At 46.8% G+C, this 22,789-nt stretch overlaps 1 protein-coding gene across 4 annotated transcripts; it reads left to right on the forward strand.

Annotated features, from left to right (window-relative positions):
* The first annotated feature begins 747 nt into the window (after positions 1-747).
* Positions 748-21,466, forward strand: LOC100280472 (uncharacterized). Of its 4 annotated transcripts, none has more exons than XM_008675197.3 (3): positions 748-2,284; positions 19,803-20,132; positions 21,100-21,466. In XM_008675197.3, exons 1-2 carry the CDS (start codon positions 1,046-1,048, stop codon positions 20,130-20,132), a joined length of 1,569 nt encoding a protein of 522 aa, XP_008673419.1. In that variant the 5' UTR covers positions 748-1,045; the 3' UTR covers positions 21,100-21,466.
* Positions 21,467-22,789: the final 1,323 nt, after the last annotated feature.

Genomic DNA, 22,789 nt, shown 5'->3' on the forward strand with positions numbered 1-22,789 from the left:
CAAACACCCCTAGTCGGCTAGTCCAATCATAGCCGGTGCCGCCTGTCACCGTCTCCACAACTATACCGTCCAGCGTGACTTATCCAAAAGTTCCCCATCTCTATCGTCCTGCGTCTTTCCGATTAGCCTCGTCAAGGAAAATCACGGTCTGTCAATCTCGGCCCCGTGATACACTCCAGTCCACCTCCTGTTTTTAACTTTTAACTTTAACATGTAATTATCCGTGGACGCCGGGCAACGCTAAATTAATCGCTGTATCGCCGTCGGCGTCAAACGACACATTCCTCAAGCTATCCGAGTGGAGCACTCCCGAGTGATGCATTTCTTTACGCTGTGATTCATGACCAACTTTGGTATTAGCTCTTTGTATATGTTCTCCGTGTTAACATAGCTCAATTAGCCCAACAGTCTCAAATATGTCAGACCATCTTTTTTTTACTTTGTCTTCAATCTTTTTTCTGATTGCCTCCATTTTTTCCCGTAGCGAGGAAAGGAAAATCCATATGGTTAGAGAATATATAATTATATATTTGTTGTTTTATCAATGGTATTCCGGCGGCACTGAGCAACTAATTTATACCTATACTGTGCAAACACCTTTATTAGTTGCTCCAGTGGAGAGCATTACTTTGTCCCATTCATCCTAATCCGACCATTGAAACGAAAAACCGTTCAAATAACTCCCAAAATACAGTACAAAATAACGCCTACCATATATTTCAATTAAAAAAGACAAAAGAATAAACAACAAAAATCCCCCGTTCCTCCTTCTCAGGCTTCCCCTTCTTCCTCCACATCGATCCCCTCCCCCCTCCACTCGTCTCCAAAATCGCCAGCGAGAGCCATGCCGCCTCCTCCCCTGCCCTCGCCGAGCCTGACCGACTGACCCCACCTCGCCACTGTTCTTTCCCTTCCACCTGGGCCCCACAGCGCCCCCTTACCGTCGCCACCAAATCCCCAAATCCCGGAGGCACGAGGAGGGAATTCGTCGCCTGACCGATCGGCCGATCCACTGCCGTCGGCACCCCAATCCGCCGCTGCCGCCATGTTCAACAAGATCATCAAGAGGGGAAACCGCAAGGGCGCGCGCGGGGACAACGCGGAGGCCGCCGCGCGCCCCGCAGCGCCCTCCTCGTCCTCCGGGAGCGGCGGCGGCGGCGCGGGGGCAGCCGCGCCCGTCACCGTCAACCACGCCTCCCGGGCCACAGCGCCTTCGCCGTCCTCGCCCACTTCGCCGCACGTGGCGCCGTCTGCGCTTGCGACCAACCCGGCGGGGGCGGCGTCGCCGCCACTCCTCGAGCCGCTCCCGCTCCTCCGCGACGTCGCCGCCGCGGATCGCCCGGGCCTCTTCCTCCGCAAGCTCCGCATCGTCGCCGCGCTCTTTGACCTTTCGGACTCGCTCAAGCACCCGCGGGAGAAGGAGGCCAAACGCCAGGCTCTCCTCGAGCTCGTCGATTACGTGCAGGCTCCAGCTCAGGCTGCGGGCGCCAACGCACCCACGCGCCTCCCGGACCACGTCCAGGAGGCGCTCGTCGCCGCCATCTCTGCCAACATCTTCCGCCCGCTGCCACCCGCGCTGCACGAATCCGCCGCCGCGATCGACCCCGGCGCCGCGCCCGACGAGGAGGAGGAGCCATACCTCGACCCCTCCTGGCCACACCTCCAGCTCGTCTATGAGCTCCTTCTCCGATACGTTGTTTCGCCCGACACCGACACCAAGGTCGCCAAGCGGTATGTGGACCACGCCTTCGTCCTCCGTCTCCTCGACCTCTTTGACTCCGAGGATCCGCGTGAGCGCGAGTACCTCAAGACCGTGCTCCACCGCATCTATGGCAAGTTCATGGTACACCGACCATTCATTCGCAAGGCCATCAACAATGTGTTCTACCGGTTCATCTTTGAAACGCAGCGCCACAATGGCATAGGGGAGCTCCTTGAGATCCTTGGAAGCATCATTAATGGCTTTGCCTTGCCAATGAAGGAGGAGCACAAGCTATTCCTTGCCCGTGCTCTCATCCCCCTGCATAAGCCCAAATCTGTTGCGATCTACCATCAGCAGCTGTCCTATTGTATTGTTCAGTTCGTTGAGAAGGACTACAAATTAGCAGATACTGTGATTAGGGGTCTGCTCAAATACTGGCCAGTCACAAACTGCCAGAAAGAGGTGTTGTTTCTGGGGGAGCTTGAAGAAGTGCTCGAGGCAACACAGCCTGCAGAGTTCCAGCGGTGCATGGTGCCACTGTTCAAGCAGATTGGACGATGCCTTAACAGTTCTCACTTCCAGGTATGTCTTTAGTTGATTTTTTTGGCTTCTGGTTAAGTATATTGTCATCACCATGCCAGCATACACTTTTCTGTTTTTAGTCAAATGTGTTCCATGTGTTCCGAGGTATGCCTTTTTGAGTGAATGTGCCTTATTGCAAGTTCCAAATCATATTTGCATGTTGAGGAAAACAAGGGCGTGTTTGATTGCTGCGTGACTGTGCCCTGTCCAAAGGCTTTGCTGGCCAAATCTTGGCTGCCAAATTGGCCACGCATCGGATGCAAATTGAACTGCGCTTTGGCCTTGTGAGCTTGGGCAGGCCAATATACGGTATCCATCCAAACAGCATTAGTTCTGTTGGTCAATGGACAATTTTTTTGCTTGGCAGCCATTGGCATTGGTATTCATCCAAACACGCCCCAAAACTCTTATACAAGGCAGTGTTAATAGAAAAAATGAAACGAGGTGCATTGCTTTGTGCATGATATTTTTGTAAACTAGCACAAAAAAGTTCCATTAAGCATACACGCAAATGAGTTTTGAGTCCATAAGATGCCCCCTTTGATAATTATCATTTTGCACTAGTGCTTTTGTTATGGTCTTTATTGATCCCCTTTATAGCTTACTCCTGGCGGTATAGGTTTTCTACCATTCTTGGACGCTAGTTTTTTAGGGATCTACATCTGATCTGGGAAGTAAAAACTTGACCTGTAGGGGGTAAAACAGCCCCCAAGCATTTTGCTAAGAAGGCCTCATGCAAATCAAGAAAATCCCCAAACCCCTGCCTTCCCATATGTGGTGCACCGTAGCCTATGTGAGAACGGCAACGACCTAGGCCGTGATCTAGGAAGTCAGAAACTGCAACCCAGCATAAAGAAATGTTTTCATCATTTTTGCAGTTTCTTTTTCATCAGTGTCTAATCCTGTTATTGATGGTACGGATGATACGTTCAACTTTACCGTTTTGGGGAGATGTGTACGGACAAGACATCCGAAGATGAACACCATGGGTAAGAAAGAAAGTGCGGGCGCTGGAGTTATCAAACTCGTGGCCATTGTCGCACTGGATTCCTTGGATGGTGGTGCCAAACTGAGTGTGCACAAAGGAGAAAAAATGAGTGAGGGTAGAAAAAGTGTCGAATTTAAGCCGCAAGGAGAACATCCACAAATAATGTGAGCAATCATCTAGGATGACTAAGTAATATTTGAACCCAGAAATGCTTGGGACGGGTGAGGTCCAAAGATCACAATGGATTAACTGAAAATTTTGTGTGGCACGTGATGAAGACACATGAAATGGAAGACGAGTGTGGCGACCTAACTGACATGCATAACATAAAAGATCACTAGTAGTTTTATTACATGAAATCCCGGAATCTGCTAGTTTGGATAGGACTTCACGACCGGGGTGCCCGAGACGCTGAAGCCAAAGTGACGAGGATGTGGCGGCATGGAAGGTGGAGGCCGGCAGCCGTAGAGGATAGAGCGGGCCGGAGCTGCCGCAGCAGACGATCTCTCTCCGACAGTGAAGATCCTTCACAGAGCAACCAAAGGGGTCAAATTCCACAGAACAATTATTGTCAGAAGTAAACTGGCGCATAGAATTAGGTTCTTGATGAGACTTGGTGAAACAAGAACATTATTAAGGCGGAGGGAATCAGATAGAGTGGTGGAACCAGTGGAGGTAACGAGATGGAGTTCCCGTTACCGTCAATAATTGAAGAGGGAAAGGGATGATGTGAAGGAAAGGAATGGGAGAAAGTACCAACATCAGAGGACATATGTGTGGTGGCACCGAAGTCAAAGAACCACTCGTTTTGGCGAGGTGGTTGAAGCGTCATGGCGCTGATGTTGGAGAGTAGCGCCTGCTGATCCCAGGATGGAGTGGTGGGAGTCGGAAATCCTGGCGGCGGTGGTGCAGACCATGGTTGCTGTGGCGCCCCAGGCCAGGGACCTTGGATGCCAGCGATCAGGGACTGGGGCAGAGGAGTGGCCGGCTGTTGGTGTGGCGCCGAGGGAGCAGCTGACATCCGTGGTCCGGGCCACATCTGAATAGATCCGGACCAAGGATTATAGAAGCTAGGCCAGGTGTTAGTCGATGTAGACCCTTGCCCATGCTGTTTGGCGGGAGGACCGGAGCGACGCTCGCCTCTCTTGTCGCCACGCGTCTCGCGCTTGGGGTTGTTGGGGGGATGATGTGGAGGCGGTGGCTCCGGCTTGCTGGTCAGGGGCTTGTCGGTCGTAGCGGCGAGAAGAGCAGAAGCTGGAACTGTGGAGTGATGCGCAAGGGTGAGCTCCTCAAGCAGCAAATCATTCCGTACCTCCAGGAAGGTGGGGAGATGTCGCCCGCGCCGAAAATGAAGACCGATGCTAGTGAAGCGCTCATTTAGACCGCAGATGACGTTGATGACGAGAGTGCGGTTAGGGACCGTCTCGCCGAGGGCGTCGGCCATCCCTTTGAACTTGCGACAGTAGTTGGTGATGGAGAGCCTTGGCGGAAGTTACGAAACTCCGCGTCGAGGAAGAGAGCCTGGGTCTCGCGATTCTCGAGAAACTGGGACTCGATGGCGAGCCAGGCGCCGCGAGCAGGGACGTCGCGGATGAACACGACATCGACAAGTTCGGTGGTGATGGTGTCGATGATCCACGACTTGACGGCACGGTCCATCTGCGCCCAATCGGAAGAGGGCGCAAATGTGTCGGTGAGTACGTGGTCGGTCAACGTGTACCTGTCGACGACGAGAAGGAAGGAGTTGCGCCATCTGGTGTAGAAGGGGGAAGCGATGTCAAGAACAACTGGGACAAGGGCCCGGATGTTCTGGACTGCCATAGCCTGCGCGTGGAGGTGGAGAAGAGCCGCGGCTTCGTGGACGAGAGCAGCGCGTGCGCCGTCTGGATCGAACTGGGTGGACTCAGCATCGCCATCGTCGGAAAGAGGCCCAGCAGCAGCGCGAGCCTAGGCCGCGCGCTAGGGCGGCGCGGATGCGGGCGTCAACGGCGTCGCGCTCCCTGGTGGCTTCCACGACTTCGTGCTTGGCCTCACGAGCTAGCGCCAAGGCCGCGTCGTGAGCCCGTTGAGCGGCGAGGGGGCGCAGATCATCGTCGGGGCCGCCGGTGTTGTCTGGAGCAGGGATGCTGCCAGAGGTGTCGAGAGCACCGACCATGGCGACAGAGGATAGGTGCAGGGTCGGGTGTGGGGGCACGCAGAATGGAGCAGCGTCGGAGAGGCGCGCTAGAGAGCGGAAGAGTGAGCGGGAAGAACCTGGACTTGTGATACCATGAGAGAAGGAGATGTGCTGTGTAGGCAATGTATTTGATTATAATAGAACCAGCCGGTTACAAAATATATAGGGGAGGAGATCCTGTGGCTTATAGATGTAGTGCCAGAGTGATCTCCTCAATCAATCAGGATCAGACCTTCCCAATGTGTCTGATACAGATTGATCCCTACATCAATCAAGGCATCTCCTACCATAACAGCCCTGGATTCTATCTATGCTAAGCACACGCCATTACAGGAAAGGAAACATGCACTGCTAATAGTATTAGCAGTGTTTTATACTCAGCTTCAGTGCTCGACCAGACCTAGACACTGTTGGCTGTTTGCGAGCACTCCAAGGTACAACCGTACAAGGTTGCTACCAAGAAACACTGCAAATCCTCCTGTAGAGTGCCTATCATCTACATCACCAACCCAATCTAAATCAGAAAATGCACTTACAAGCAAGGAAGAAAATTTCACAATCTGCAGCCCATGCTGTAATATGTATTTTAAATATCTCAGTATTCTCTTCACCGTTGTCCAAAGTTGAGTGGTTGATGCATGCAAAAACTGATACACCTTGTTAACTGGATAGCTCAAATCAGGTCGAGTCAAAATCAAATATTGTAAAGCTCCAACAATACTTCTGTGTCTCGTTGAGTCTTCTGGTCCCAACAACTCTCCACTGTTGATACTCAATTTTTCTGAGGTACAGAGGGGTGTAGTAACAGGTTTACAGTTCATTATACCAACTCTTTTGAGAATTGAGAATATCAATAGCATATTTACTTTGAGAGAGGTGGATGCCACAAATGACTTTCTGTATTTCAATACCAAGGAAATAGTACAGCGGTCCAAGATCTTTGAGAGGAAATTTTGTTCTTAGATTTTTTTAGCAAAGCTAAAACAACATCCTGTGGAGGGTTCACCACAATAATAGCATCCATATACCAACAGAAACATAGTAATCCTAATTCCATGTTTGCTAAAAAAGAGCAAAAGAGTATCAGACTTAGATGAACAGAGACCCAATTTCAGTAGCCATTTACTGAGCCTGGAGTACCAGGCCCATGGTGCTTGTTTTAGGCCATAGATGGCTTTGTCTAGCTTGCAAATGTAGTGTAGCTGCATCTTGTCCTCATAGCCTGGTGGTTGTTTCATGTAAACATCCTCCTCGAGAGTACCATGAAGAAACGTATTATGAACGTCAAACTATCTCAAGGACCATCCTCTAGTCGCAGCAATAGACAAGATGATTCTGATAGTAGTTGCTTTAACCACATGGCTGAAAGTATCCTTATAATCTTTGCCATATACATGTTTGAAACCTTCTGCTACCAATCTAGCCTTGTATCTGTCTAGAGTACTTTTAGCCTTTCTTTTGATTTTGTATACCCATTTGCAATCTGTGTTATATTTTTAGCTCCTTCAGATGGAACCAAATGCTAGGTCTTGTTTTAGCTAGTGCTTTAAACTCAGCATTCATATCACACTTCCAATTTGTATCTTTTAAATCATACAAATCTTGAGGTTCTCCAGTAGAAGTTACACATCCATACTTTATTTTTTTCACGGTGCCATCTTGTAGCTTTGCATGGGGCCTTTGGTCTGTGTAGACCGTTGTTGGATGTGCTATAAATTTTGGTTCTGATACTGTTGTTGGCCTAGGGAATGACTTTGGAGGTGCTTCTTGAGATTGCTGCCCCTTAGGTCGACATTTAAGTGGTGTGCTAGTCTTTTGAACTTCTAATATATTTTGCTCCTAGGACACCAGACTGCTGTTGTATATCACCTGAAATCAACTTAGGTTCCTGCTGCAACGTAGATTCTATCATTATAGCTGAAATATCACTAGATTCAACCTAGTGTTCATCATTAGCATCCTCCCTGAGCCATCCTTCATACAAATATGGGATCCTCCAGAATTTTCATCATTAAAAATAGTCAATGATTGATCGGCTGTACTGTATCAAAATCCACCATATTTTCAAAGTTGGATGAAGGGAGTAAGTTGGAAGGCAAAAGATTGATCTCTGAACGCAGTAACACATGCATTAGAATATAGTTCTATGAAGGGAAAGACTTCATCAAAAACAACATCACGAGAAATGTACATGTGGTTAGTGGATGCCTCTAGACACTTATAACCTTTATGCATATTGCTGTATCCAAGGAAGACATAGCGCATAGACCTAAAAGCAATCTGAAAGCACCTAGAGGGGGGGTGAATAGGTGATCCTGTGAAACTTGAAACTTAATCCAAAAAACTTGATTAGGCGTTAGCACAATAATGCCAAGTGGCTAGAGAGGAGTCTCAACAAAACACAATAACCACAAGAGATCAATCACAGAGATGGCACAGTGGTTTATCCCGTGATTCGGCCAAGACCAACGCTTGCCTACTCCACGTTGTGGCGTCCCAACGGACAAGGGTTGCAATCAACCCCTCTCAAGCGGTCCAAAGACCCACTTGAATACCACGGTGTTTTGCTTGCTTTACTATATCCCTTTTTCGAGGAATCTCCACACTTTGGAGTCTCTCGCCCTTACACTTGAAGTTCACAAAGAAGCACAAAGTAAGAGAGGGATAAACAACACACTCAAGACAAGAAATCACAGCAACACCACGCACACAAGTCGCAACAAGAGCTCACAACACAACTCAATGAGTTCACAACTCAACTAGAGCTCTAATTGCTATCGCAAAGAATCAAAGGCGCGGAATCGATGTCTTAGTGCTTAGGAATGCTTTGAGAATGCTTGGTGTACTCCTCCATGCGCCTAGGGGTCCCTTTTATAGCCCCAAGGCAGCTAGGAGCCGTTGAGAGCATTCCAGGAAGGCAAATCTTGCCTTCTGTCGCCTGGCGCACCGGACAGTCCGGTGCACACCGGACACTGTCCGGTGCGGATTTCTTTCCTTCTGTGGCGTAGTCGACCGTTGGCACCTGGGAGCCGTTGGTGCACCGGACACTGTCCGGTGCACACCGGACAGTCCGGTGCCCCCTCTCGACCGTTGGCTCGGCCACGTGTCTTGCGCAGATCGCGCAGCCAACCGTTGGCCCGGCCGACCGTTGGCTCACCGGACAGTTCGGTGAATTATAGCCGTACGCCGCCAATGAAATCCCGAGAGCAGCGAGTTTGCACGAGCCAGCCTGGCGCACCGGACACTCCGGTGCTCCCAGACTTAGCAGAGTCTTGGCTGCTCGAGCCAAGGCATTTCCAATTGTTCTTTTCCTGTTTCCAGCACTTATACACAATACATTAGTCTCTAAAACAATGTACTAAGTCTGAGAAACATACCTTATGACTTGATTTGCACTTTGTCCACCACTTTGCATATATTAACACTTAAGCACTTGTGTTGGACACTAAATCACCAAAACACTTAGAAATGGCCCAAGGGCACATTTCCCTTTCAATCTCCCCCTTTTTGGTGATTTATGCCAACACAACATAAAGCAACTAGAACAGGTGCAATATCACTGCCAATGAAAACTCAAATTTGTTTTGAATCAAATTTGGCATATATGGACCATTCTTTGCCACCACTTGGTTTGTTTTTGCAAATCAACCTCAAATTTCTATCTCTAAGTCAAACACACTTGTTAAGACATGAAGAGAGTCGTTCCAAGAGAAATTGATTCAAGATTACAAAAACTCCCCCTTTTTCCCATAAACAACACTTCTTCCCACAAGAAGCCAACTTTTGACAATAAGAAGCAAACAAGAGTATTTTGACAAACAAAAACTCTAACTCTACTTTTTCAAAATTCTCAAGTGGTAGCTGATCCATTTATTGCTTTAGCCTTATTTTCTCCCCCTTTGGCATCAAGCACCAAAACGGGATCAACTTTGGCCCCTTTAACCCCATTGCCTCACCAAAATCTTCAACTAAGAGAAAAAGGCAATAAGATCATAAAGATGAACTTGGAATAAGTTACCCTCTCATCGGAGTGCAGTGGAAGTCTTGCATGATCCAAGTCCACCTTTTCCCTTTCAATCCTCCTTCGAGACTAAATCAAGCAAACTCAAGCACATGTTAGTCTCAAAGGGTCAAGTTGTAACACATCTCCCCCTAAATTTGTGCATCACTTGCAACTGGACTTTTAAGGTCCGGGGAGTGCTTGTACAACTTGAGCACCATAAATAAACAACAAAATGCATAAGGAACATGATCAAGGCATAAACACATGTATGCTATAAATCAATCCAAGTTCCGTGAATCTAAGACATTTAGCTCACTACGCAACTTGCAAAAGGTCTGCTCATCTAAAGGCTTGGTAAAGATATCGGCTAGCTGGTTCTCTGAGCTAACATTAAACACTTCGATATCTCCCTTTTGCTGGTGGTCTCTCAAAAAGTGATGCCGGATGTCAATGTGCTTTGTGCGGCTGTGTTCAACAGGATTATCCGCCATGCGGATAGCACTCTCATTATCACATAGGAGTGGGACTTTGCTCAAATTGTAGCCAAAGTCCCTGAGGGTTTGCCTCATCCAAAGTGGTTGCGCGCAACACTGTCCTGCGGCAACGTACTCGGCCTCAGCGGTGGATAGGGCAACAGAGGTTTGTTTCTTAGAACTCCATGACACCAGGGACCTTCCTAAGAATTGACACGTCCCCGATGTACTCTTCCTATCGACCTTACATCCAGCATAGTCGGAATCTGAATATCCAATCAAGTCAAAGGTAGACCCCTTTGGATACCAGATCCCGAAACAAGGCGTAGCGACTAAATATCTAAGAATTCGCTTCACAGCCACTAAGTGGCACTCCTTTGGATTAGATTGAAATCTTGCACACATGCATACACTAAGCATAATATCTGGTCTACTAGCACACAAATAAAGTAAAGACCCTATCATAGACCGATATGCTTTTTGATCAACGGACTTACCTCCTTTGTTGAGGTCGGTGTGTCCGTCGGTTCCCATCGGAGTCTTTGCGGGCTTGGCGTCTTTCATCCCAAACCTCTTGATCAAGTCTTGCGTGTACTTCGTTTGGGAGATGAAGGTTCCATCCTTGAGTTGCCTCACTTGGAACCCAAGGAAGTAGCTTAACTCGCCCATCATCGACATCTCGAATTTCTGAGTCATCACCCTGCTAAACTCTTCACAAGACTTTTGGTTAGTAGAACCAAATATTATGTCATCGACATAAATTTGGCACACAAAAAGATCACCATCACAAGTCTTAGTAAAAAGAGTTGGATCGGCTTTCCCAACCTTGAAAGCATTTGCAATTAAAAAGTCTCTAAGGCATTCATACCATGCTCTTGGGGCTTGCTTAAGTCCATAGAGCGCCTTAGAGAGCTTACACACGTGGTTGGGGTGCCGTTCATCCTCGAAGCCAGGGGGTTGCTCCACGTACACCTCCTCCTTGATTGGCCCATTTAGGAAGGCGCTCTTCACGTCCATTTGGAACAACCTGCGACTTGGGCATAACCTTTTGCCACAAGTCGTGTCTTGTTCCTTTTCACCACTCCGTGCTCGTCTTGTTTGTTGCGGAACACCCACTTGGTTCCCACAACATTTTGCTTGGGACGAGGCACCAGTGTCCAAACTTCATTTCTTTTGAAGTTGTTGAGCTCCTCCTGCATGGCCAACACCCAGTCCGGATCTAGCAAGGCCTCTTCTACCCTGAAAGGCTCAATAGAAGAAACAAAGGAGTAATGCTCACAAAAATTAACTAATCGAGATCGAGTAGTTACTCCCTTGCTAATATCACCCAGAATTTGGTCGACGGGATGATCCCTTTGAATCATCGCTCGAACTTGGGTTGGAGGTGCCGGTTGTGCTTCTTCCTCCATTACTTGATCATCTTGTGCTCCCCCTTGATCACACGCCTCCTGTTCATCATCTTGAGTTGGGGGTTGCACCATTGTTGAGAAAGAAGGTTGATCTTGCTCATCTTGTTCCTGTGGCCGCACATCTCCAATCGCCATGGTGCGTATTGCGACCGTTGGAACTTCTTCTTCATCCTGTTGATGGCGTGGCAAGCCGTGTTCACGGCTTCCGACCAAAAGCGCTCGGGGGTCTTGAACTCTCCAAGCATCATCCTCGCCATGTCTATTAGCGTCCTGTTCTTCCTCTCTACCACACCATTTTGCTGTGGTGTGTAGGGAGTGGAGAACTCGTGCTTGATCCCTTCCTCCTCAAGGTACACCTCCACTTGAAGGTTCTTGAATTCGGACCCATTGTCGCTCCTTATCTTTTTCACCTTGAGCTCAAACTCGTTTTGAGCTCTCCTTAGGAAGCGCTTGAGGGTCCCTTGGGTTTCAGATTTTTCCTGCAAAAAGAATACCCAAGTGAAGCGGGAAAAGTCATCAACAATAACTAAACCATACTTACTTCCTCCTATGCTTAGATAGGCGACGGGTCCGAAGAGGTCCATATGTAGCAGCTCCAGAGGTCTTGACGTGGTCATCACATTCTTGCTGTGATGCGCTCCTCCCACTTGTTTACCTGCTTGACAAGCTGCACAAGGTCTATCTTTTTCGAAAGTTACATTGGTTAGACCTATCACGTGTTCTCCCTTTAGAAGCTTGTGAAGGTTCTTCATCCCCACATGTGCTAAGCGGCGATGCCACAGCCAGCCCATGCTCGTCTTAGCAATTAAGCATGCATCTAGACCGGCCTCCTCTTTTGCAAAATCAACTAAGTAAAGTTTGTCGTCTAATACACCCTTAAAAGCTAGTGAACCATCACTTCTTCTAAAAACAGACACATCTACATTTGTGAAAAGACAATTATATCCCATATTGCATAATTGACTAACAGACAACAAATTATATCCAAGAGGCTTAACTAAAAACACATTAGATATAGAGTGCTCATTTGATATTGCAATTTTGCCTAAGCCTTTCACCTTGCCTTGATTCCCATCACCGAATATGATTGAATCTTGAGGATCCTTGTTCTTGACGTAGGAGGTAAACATCTTCTTCTCCCCCGTCATGTGGTTTGTGCATCCGCTGTCGATAATCCAGCTTGAACCCCCGGATGCATAAACCTGCAAGGCAAATTTAGACTTGGGTCTTAGGTACCCAACTCTTGTTGGGTCCTACAAGGTTAGTCACAATTGTCTTAGGGACCCAAATGCAAGTTTTATCTCTCTTGCATTTTGCCCCTAATTTCCTAGCAATCACCTTTCTATCCTTTCTACAAATTGCAAATGAAGCATTACAAGCATGATAAATTGTAGAGGGTTCATTAATTATTTTCCTAGAAGCATGAACAACATTTCTTCTAGGCATGTGATTAATGACATTTCTCCTAGCCAAATTTTTATCATGCATAATAGAAGAACTAGAAGCAACCATGGTATTTGAATTCTAAGCATTACAACTCCTATCATCATGAACATTTCTAAAAAATTTCCTATCATGATATATGAAGGCATGGTTCTTTTTAGCATTACTAGCCATAGGGGCCTTCCCTTTCTCCTTTGCGGAGATGGAAGCCTTATGGCTTGTTAAGTTCTTGACTTCCCTCTTGAAGCCAAGACCATCCTTAATTGATGGGTGTCTACCAATTGTGTAGGCATCCCTTGCAAATTTTAATTTGTCAAATTCACTTTTGCTAGTCTTAAGTTGGGCATTAAGACTAGCAATTTCATCATTTAATTTTGCAATAGAGGCTATGTGTTCACTACAATCATCAATATCAAAATCTTTACATCTATTGCAAATAACATCATTTTCTACACAAGATGTTGATTTACTAGTTATTTTTAACTTAGCATTCAAATCATCATTTATGCTCTTTAAGTTAGAAATAGAATCATGGCATGTAGACAACTCACAAGCAAGCATTTCATTCCTCTTAATTTCTAATGCAAGGGATTTTTGAGCCTCTACAAACTTATCATGTTCTTCATACAAAATATCCTCTTGCTTTTCTAGTAGCCTATTCTTATCATTTAAAGCATCAATCAATTCATTAATCTTGTCAATCTTAGATCTATCTAAGCCCTTAAATAAGCATGAATAGTTTATTTCATCATCATCACTAGACTCATCCTCACTAGAAGAAGCATAAGTAGAGTTACGAGTACTTACTTTCTTTTCCTTAGCCATGAGGCATGTGTGATGCTCGTTGGGAAAGAGGGACGACTTGTTGAAGGCGGTGGCGGCGAGTCCTTCGTTGTCGGAGTCGGACGTGGAGCAATCCGAATCCCACTCCTTTCCAATATGTGCCTCGCCCTTTGCCTTCTTATAATTCTTCTTCTTTTCCCATTTTCCACTCTTCTTTTCCTGGTCACTATCATTATCGGGACAATTAGCGATAAAGTGACCAATCTTACCACATTTGAAGCATGAGCGCTTCCCCTTTGTCTTAGTCTTGTTGGGATGCTCCTTGCGACCCCTTAGCGCCGTCTTGAAGCGCTTGATGATGAGGGCCATTTCTTCATCATTAAGCCCGACCGCCTCAATTTGCGCCACCTTGCTTGGTAGCGCCTCCTTGCTTCTCGTTGCTTTGAGAGCGATAGTTTGAGGCTCTTGGATTGGGCCATTCAATGCATCATCCACGTATCTAGCCTCCTTGATCATCATCCGCCCGCTTACGAACTTTCCCAGTATCTCCTCGGGCGTCATCTTGGTGTACCTAGGATTCTCACGAATATTGTTCACAAGATGAGGATCAAGAACAGTAAAGGACCTTAGCATTAGGCGGACGACGTCGTGGTCCGTCCATCGCGTGCTTCCATAGCTCCTTATCTTGTTGACAAGGGTCTTGAGCCGGTTGTATGTTTGGGTTGGCTCCTCTCCCCTTATCATAGCGAATCTCCCAAGTTCGCCCTCCACCAACTCCATCTTGGTGAGCATGGTAACGTCGTTATCCTCATGTGAGATCTTGAGGGTATCCCAGATCTGCTTGGCATTGTCCAAGCCGCTCACCTTATGGTACTCATCCCTGCACAATGAAGCTAGCAACACAGTAGTAGCTTGTGCGTTTTTATGAATTTGTTCATTGATAAACAAAGGGCTATCCGAGCTATCAAATTTCATTCCACTTTCTACTATCTCCCATATGCTAGGATGGAGAGAGAACAAGTGACTACGCATTTTGTGACTCCAAAATCCGTAGTCCTCTCCATCAAAATGAGGAGGTTTACCAAGTGGAATGGATAATAAATGAGCATTTGTACTTTGAGGAATACGAGAGTAATCAAAAGAAAAGTTCGAATTGACCGTTTTCTTTTTCTCGTAGTCGTCGTCGTCCTTTTGGGAAGAGGAAGATTCGTCGCTGTCGTAGTAGACTATCTCCTTGATGCGCCTTGTCTTCTTCTTCCCGTCTCTTCTTTTGTGGCTTGAGCCCGAGTCCGTAGGCGTGTCATCTTTCGACTCATTGAAGATAGACTCCTTCTCGTTGTTGTTGACCACCATCCCCTTTCCCTTAGGATCCATCTCTTCGGGCGATTAGTCCCTTCTTGAAGAGAACGACTCTGATACCAATTGAAAGCACCTAGAGGGGGGGGGTGAATAGGTGATCCTGTGAAACTTGAAACTTAATCCAAAAAACTTGATTAGGCGTTAGCACAATAATGCCAAGTGGCTAGAGAGGAGTCTCAACAAAACACAATAACCACAAGAGATCAATCACAGAGATGGCACAGTGGTTTATCCCGTGGTTCGGCCAAGACCAACGCTTGCCTACTCCACATTGTGGCGTCCCAACGGACGAGGGTTGCAATCAACCCCTCTCAAGCGGTCCAAAGACCCACTTGAATACCACGGTGTTTTGCTTTGCTTTTCTTAGTCCCATTCGCGAGGAATCTCCACAACTTGGAGTTTCTCGCCCTTACAAAGATGTTCACAAAGAAGCGCGGAGTAAGGGAGGGATTAGCAACTCACACAAGACAAGAAATCACAGCAACACCACGCACACAAGTCGCAACAAGAGCTCACAACACAACTCAATGAGTTCACAACTCAACTAGAGCTCTAATTGCTATCGCAAGGAATCAAAAGCGCAGAATCGATGTCTTAGTGCTTAGGAATGCTTGGTGAATGCTTGGTGTACTCCTCCATGCGCCTAGGGGTCCCTTTTATAGCCCCAAGGCAGCTAGGAGCCGTTGAGAGCATTCCTGGAAGGCAAATCTTGCCTTCTGTCGCCTGGCGCACCGGACAGTCCGGTGCACACCGGACACTGTCCGGTGCAGATTTCTTTCCTTCCCTGGCGAAGCCGACCGTTGGCGCCTGGGAGCCGTTAGCGCACCGGACACTGTCCGGTGCACACCGGACAGTCCGGTGCTCCCTCCCGACCGTTGGCTCGGCCACGTGTCTTGCGCAGATCGCGCAGCCGACCGTTGGCCCGGCCGACCATTGGCTCACCGGACAGTCCGGTGCACACCGGACAGTCCGGTGAATTATAGCCGTACGCCGCCGATGAAATCCCGAGAGCAGCGAGTTCGCACGAGCCAGCCTGGCGCACCGGACACTGTCCGGTGCACCACCGGACAGTCCGGTGCTCCCAGACTGAGCAGAGTCTTGGCTGCTCGAGCCAAGACATTTCCAATTGTTCTTTTCCTGTTTCCAGCACTTAGACACAGTACATTAGATCGGTGAGGGATTGGAGAGGGGTATCGATGGGCAGGAACGTCGGCCGGGGGCCTCTGCCCACGGCCGAGCAAGAGGAGGGTTTGTCCCTTCTAATTCTTGCCTACTTTATTTCTCATCCATTGATTACATAAATAGGCCAGCTGGCCGTCCCTATCTAGCTAGAGATCCTTATCTCCTTAAAACTCTCCTAAAAACTCTCAACAACTACTAACTGATAACCTTCCTAGATAATCTCAACTAATCTCCTAGATAATCTCAACTAATCTTATCTCTAACTATCCTTATCTAATCCTCCTTAGAGGGCCCATCGCTGCTGCTACCGCAGCCCCTCCGTGGGCCTCCTTAGGCCCTGACACTGCGACACTTGTACTAGTGCTTTGAACTATTGGTGTTGTTTTGGGTGTCGCTGACATAGGTGGTGATGGGCAGACGAATGGTTGTTAAGGACGGGTGAATCGATTATTGTATTGACCCTGGAAATACCCACACGACACTCGTGTAAGTGCGAGCCAAACACATTGTTGTCTAGAGATTCTAGGACTCTTATAACTCAATGTCAACTTCGATATATGCTCCAATAGTCCCGCGATGAGCAGCTCTGCCCGCTGGTATGTCATGAGATGTCCACCATGGCAGAAGAGTGCACGAAACCACAATGGCGTGCTCATGTCGTGTTCCAAGGCAAAGAACTAGTCGTGGGCAACGCCAGTGAGATGATAGGTGGCGAGCCACACCTTGTTGCTTGTTGACCTCCAAGGACCGTTGTTCGTGGAAAAACTGCTCACACCACATCAACCAACCAAGCGGATCTTTCTTGCCATTGTAGGTCATGGAATTCAAGCTTATGGAAGGTGGGGGCTGTAGTGATGGCGAGGGGCGGTTGAGACACGCTAGACCACCCTCGGTGGTGGCGACGATGGGAACCGAATTTGGTGGATCAGTACCGATCTACACGAATAAGGGAGACATCCAAAGTTGTACCAATTATCGGGGAATTAAGTTGATGAGCTACACTATGAAGCTATGGGAGAGTTATCGAGCATCGTATGAGAGGAATAATGAGAATCTCTATCAACCATTTTGGTTTTACACCCGAAAGGTCAACCATGAAATCCATTTTCTTAATAAGCAAAGTGACGAAACAATATAGGGAGTCGAAGGACCTACACATGGTTTTCATCGACTTGGAGAAGGTTTATGACAAAATAACAAGGGATGTTATATGGTGGGCTTTGGACAAACATAAAGTTCCAACGAACTACGTTGGACTCATTAAGGACATGTACAAGAATGTTGTGACTAATGTTTGGACAAGTGATGATAACATGGATGACTTTTTGCTTAGGATAGGACTACATCAAGGGTCAGCTTTGAGCCCTTACCTTTTTGCTTTGGTGATGGATGGTGTCACAAGGAAGATACGAGGGAATAGCATATACTTTTTGCGGGCAATGTACTGCTAGTTGATGAAAGTCGAGCATGAGTAAATATGAAACTAGAGTTATGGTTGTAGACTCTAGAGTTCAATGGTTTTAGACTCAGTAGAAACAAATGGAATACATGAGATGTGACTTTGTCACTACATATGAGAAAGGAGATGTTAGTTTGGAAGGTCAAGTAGTGTCCATGAAGGATACCTTTTGGTATTTAAGGTCAATTTTAGAGAGTGATAGGCATATTGATGAAGATGTTAGCCATAGAATCAAAGCCGAGTGTAGGAGTGGTGCCAAGCATCTGGTGTTTTATGTGGCAAGAGGATACCATAGAAGCTAAAAGGCAACTTTTATAGGACGGTCAAGTAGTGCATAGGAAGGATGCCTTTCGGTATTTAGGATCAATTCTAGAGAGTGATATTGATGAAGATGTGACATAGAATCAAAGTAGGGTGGAGGAAGTGGTGCCAAGCATCTGACATTTTGTGTGACAAGAGGGTGCCGTAGAAGTTAAAATGCAAGTTTTATAGGACAATTATTAGACCCGCTATGTTGTATAGTGCAAAATGCTGGTTTACAAAAATATGTTATGTTTAGTAGATAGGTGTTGTAGAAATGCGTATGTTGCGTTTGATTTGTGGCCGTACAAGGAGAGATGGAGTCCAGAACGATGATATGCTTGACAAGCTAGGGGTAGCACCAATTCAAAAAAGCTTATCTAACACTGATTGAGATGATTTGAAGTTGTTCAACAGAGACCTCTAGAGCCACCAGTGCATATTGGGATCGTAAGACGCGATGGTAATGGGAATAGAGAAATGGGAAGGCTGAAGTTGACATGGGAAGAGGTAGTAAAAGGAGACTTGAAAGGATAGAATATAACTAAAGCTTTAGTCTTGAATAGGAGCAAATGGAAAAAAAATCCACATGTCTAAATCTTGATTTGTGGCTTATATTGAGTTTCAACTCTAGCCTATCCTAACTTGCTTCGGACTAAAAGACTTTATTGTTGTTGTGGATTGCGTGCGTTGTGGTAGTAGGGGCATGTAGGATGGATGCAAAGGCTGGTGGTATGGTAAATTGTTGCGGCAGGGAAGAGATTGATGGCAAGTTGCTTGCGCTCACCAAAGAACTGGAGGCGGTCGGCATGTGGTACGTGTTGGAGATGGGCAATGTCGTAGGGGAAATCGCTCATGTAATGTGGTGGCTTGATCGGCTGTTGTTCCGCCTCCATGACTCGAGACGAAATCCCCACAAGCTGTCGCTCATCTGGTGGTTTACATCGGACACCATCTTTGTGAGCTACTCGATGGCCTAGGATGACGAGGCGGCGATGATGACTCATCATCATGCGAACCCGTCATGGTCTCTAACTCTCTGATACCAAGTTGGTAGAGCCTAGGGATCTTAAGGCGTACGAGCAACTCCACCAAATCCCCTTTCTTCTTTCCTGGAAGTTAGTATAGGGAATTGAGAAAACTCAATTTCAGACTATAGGGGAGAGCTCTTACAGCAGATTGAGATACCACATTCCTTTTTTACATGGGACCCATAGGTCAGTGGCATACTGGCATCTCTCTCCTTTCCTCTCCCTCTGTGTCAGCAATAAGGCGGCCATATGGCCTGCCCGGCGGTGGCGGTGTGGCTACAGCACCACCACGATGCCTCCATCTTGTGGACCATGCATCAATGACAAAAGAAGGGGATTGAGAAAAAATCTGTGCAAGTTTTCCTTTGTGGGATTGAGGGGAGTTTTTAAGGGTTTGAGAAAAAATATAGGGAAAGGGGATCTGCTGGAGCAGTTCCTTTCACCTCACTGCCCTATATCTATATGACAGTTTTTAGGGAAAGAGGATTGTTTTTCTCAAATTGGTGGAGTTGCTCTAATAGTGTGTGATGGCGGGTCGGAGCTTCCACAAGCGATGTCTGCAGGTGTTGTCGCAACGGGAAAGGGAGAGCACGACGCAGGGGGCAATGACTGATGTTGTCCTGCTTAATTGTTCACTGATACAAGAGTTCACGTTATGTTAATCTAAACAACTGTACTCCTAACTCAATGGCCCATGTCTCGCGACATCGTTCGTCTCACACACCTGCATACCCCTTCACCCATAAGATACCCTTGCCTAACAAAATATGCTTTGTGTTGCTATTTCTGATTTCTTGAAAGTATTTTACTATCTTATTAATTTGGTAGTTCCTGCTCTTGTGATACGTGATTACTCCATCTCTGATGTTTTTTCTTCATTGTTTTTGCTTGATTATTGGTTTTTCTTGTCAGGTTGCTGAACGTGCTTTGTTCTTGTGGAACAATGATCATATTGTAAGCTTGATAGCACAAAATCGTGTTGTTATATTTCCAATTATATTTGAAGCTCTTGAGAGGAATATACAGAGCCACTGGAATCAAGCAGTTCATGGTCTCACTGCAAATGTGCGCAAGATGTTTTTGGACATGGACAGTGAACTATTTGAAGAGTGCCAGCAGCAGTACATGGAGAAACAAGCGAAAGCCAAAGAGATACAGGAACAACGAGAATCAGCATGGAGACAATTGGAAGCTGTTGTTGCTGCCAAGGCTGCTGGAGATGACATGGTTTTGGTCAACTAGGTAATATAACCTTTCGCTTCATTTATTTGTTAGTGCTTGTGTTCGTAAGTTTTTCTAGTCTTGTATCCTAAAACCGTACTACTCTGTTTATGTCCTCTTGTTCTTGCTTTGTTTTAGCATATCTGTGAGATGCATTGCCACTTTTTGTACTGCTCACCTTCTGTTTTGACTTGGTCATGGCAGTTCACAAAAAGATGGAATATATCTGTACCAAAGTTTCAATTTATTATGGACATTTAGTTCTTAGTAATGTCAATCAGACCAAGCATCCATAAGTATGCAAACATCGTTTGAAAGGATGTTTATGCTTTCTCAGATGATAGCTGCTCACTTATTTCATGAGCGTCATGTGCGCTTATCGAGGCAACAAGGTATCGGTGCTAGTTGCGGTGCTCTTATATCAACATTGTTGACTTGGGACTATCAGATCCATGTTCCTTGCATCAGTGCAAAAAAATGCGGACCGAGTTTGAACACATTGGCGGCAGCGAAAGCCAATTCATGCAGAATTTCTTTGCCTAGTGAGATCCTGCTGTAGTTCTGAGCCCTTGCTTTATTCAGCCCCTCCTTTTCTGTTGTGTTAATTTATGAATAATTGGACTCTTGTGTTAATCCTTCAGTGTCTGCCCTAGTTACGGACCCACAATTGGGAAAATCCAAGTAGAGAAAATTACTGAGCTAGATTGAAATCTTTTCAATTTATTTTTCCTTTTTTACTTCTTTTCTCCTTGTTGGGAGTTAATTTCAGTTCATGTTGTTGTATGGAGGTAACAGCACAAATGCAGATAAAAGCTCATCTGTAGTAGGAACTGTTTCGACGTTGCTGTGGTTGTTTTAGCAATATAATGGCTCACTGGTACGCCCGATTAAGTTCTGGTACCTGTTAATTCGTGCTGTGTTTGTTTTCTTATGCACGCTGCATTATTTTCTTCACGGTCATATATTTTCTGATTCGGCTCTTAATCAGATCATACCATCTTGGCTGGATTTTGAAGTTTGGCGGTTGGCACAGCAGTTTACAATCTTTGAGACTTGCACTCAGAGGTCGTCTGTTAAAAACGTCCCTCATTTAGTTGTCAACAGTTCCGTCGTCGTTCGTGTCTTTCAAGCAGCCTCCCGAGGCACCCATAGTTCTTCCCTTCCGATGACGGTTGGGCTTGTGTGGCCATTGGATCCAAAGGTGATGGCTGGAGGTCCTTATCGGTAGCTGAGCACGACCTTTAGGGTCCGTTTGGTTGCAATGACAGGACGAGATAGAATGTAACGATTACTCAAATAAGGTTGTTTGGTTTAGGGTCAAGGGTTGGGATAGAATTATCTCAGTGTTTTTCCAATTTATCCTTCAAAATTGAAAGAACGAGAGATAACATCACAGGACGTTCCTGTCCTACCAAACGCATGATCATGCTTGCATGAGCGTGTTGAGGATGTCCTCCAGCACCTCCCACTCATCTAGCGCCGTCCATGCCATCGCCACCAACCTTATCCAGACCACTAATCTCCGCTCTTGGTAATGACACCAATGTTGATGCCCCCACCTTCCCGCGCGACACTAGTCTCCGAGGACAATGTGTACGACAGTACGAGTTTGCAAGGCTTATGTGGTCGGTCTCGGTTTAATCGTCCGCAAGTCCAAGAATTCATGGCACTTTGTCACCCGCCGTCTCTTTGTCTGCTCCAAGCAGGGCTACCGCCAGGAGCCCAAGAAGCCTCGTGACGAATCCGCAGGCTTCATTCATCGTCACGACCTCGTCCTTGTCCTCGTTGCTCTGACTCGCGCATAGGCTCGTTGAAGACGCTGATGACGGCAGCAGGCGACGAGCAGCTTTTCGTGATATGGCTCTGTGGCATCAGGTAGCGCCGGGGACGGGGAACAACGGGACGAAGCACGAGGAGGGTGGATGGGAAACGGAAGAGGACGACGGCTCGATTACGAGGATGAGAGAGCACGCGAGAACATGGAGCGAATGGAGTCCCTCTATTTTGCATGTCGCGATGCGATGGGGAGTGTGCTGGGAAGATGAATAGTTACAGTGCACGTCTGCACGAGCGGACACTCACGTGAAAGCTTTTCAGTCGGCGGTGAAATATCATAGTAGTACTCGTTAGACATCATGCTCACAACACAAGCATGGCAGTGTCTCCCTGCTTAAAAAACACGGTGGAGCCCATGCTCTGATCTCGTTTTTCTACGAAACAGTCGACGCGATTTTATACTTGGATGTGTGGAGCGTGGACAATGTGTTATCGTCTTACCTTCTTATATACAAGGTTGTGGGAAAAAAAAAAGATCTCAAGTCTACTGTAGAGGTCTCCTTGATGCAAATATGGTCCCTAAGAAAGAGGTCACCAAGATGCATCGAAAATCTATTCATTCTTTATCTTCATCGAGCTCGAGCTAGAGTCAAGTCGTGATCGTGCAGGGCACGAAGGGGGAAAGTGCTAGACCAATAAGGTGAGGGGGGCCGAAGTGGGGGCGACGCATCTAATCCTATCGTCGACCATGGCAAGGTGAGCTCTTCGCTATTGCATGGTCTAGGTTGGCGGTGTACAGCTGAATGCGGACGTGGACAAAATGCAAAGGGTAGGGTATTTTAATCTATGTTCATTATCTAAGGCATACCGCAACTATAAAAAAAATCCATTTCTGAGACTTC

This window comes from Zea mays, chromosome 1 (assembly GCF_902167145.1).
Source record: "Zea mays cultivar B73 chromosome 1, Zm-B73-REFERENCE-NAM-5.0, whole genome shotgun sequence".
Classification (NCBI taxonomy): Eukaryota; Viridiplantae; Streptophyta; class Magnoliopsida; order Poales; family Poaceae; genus Zea; species Zea mays.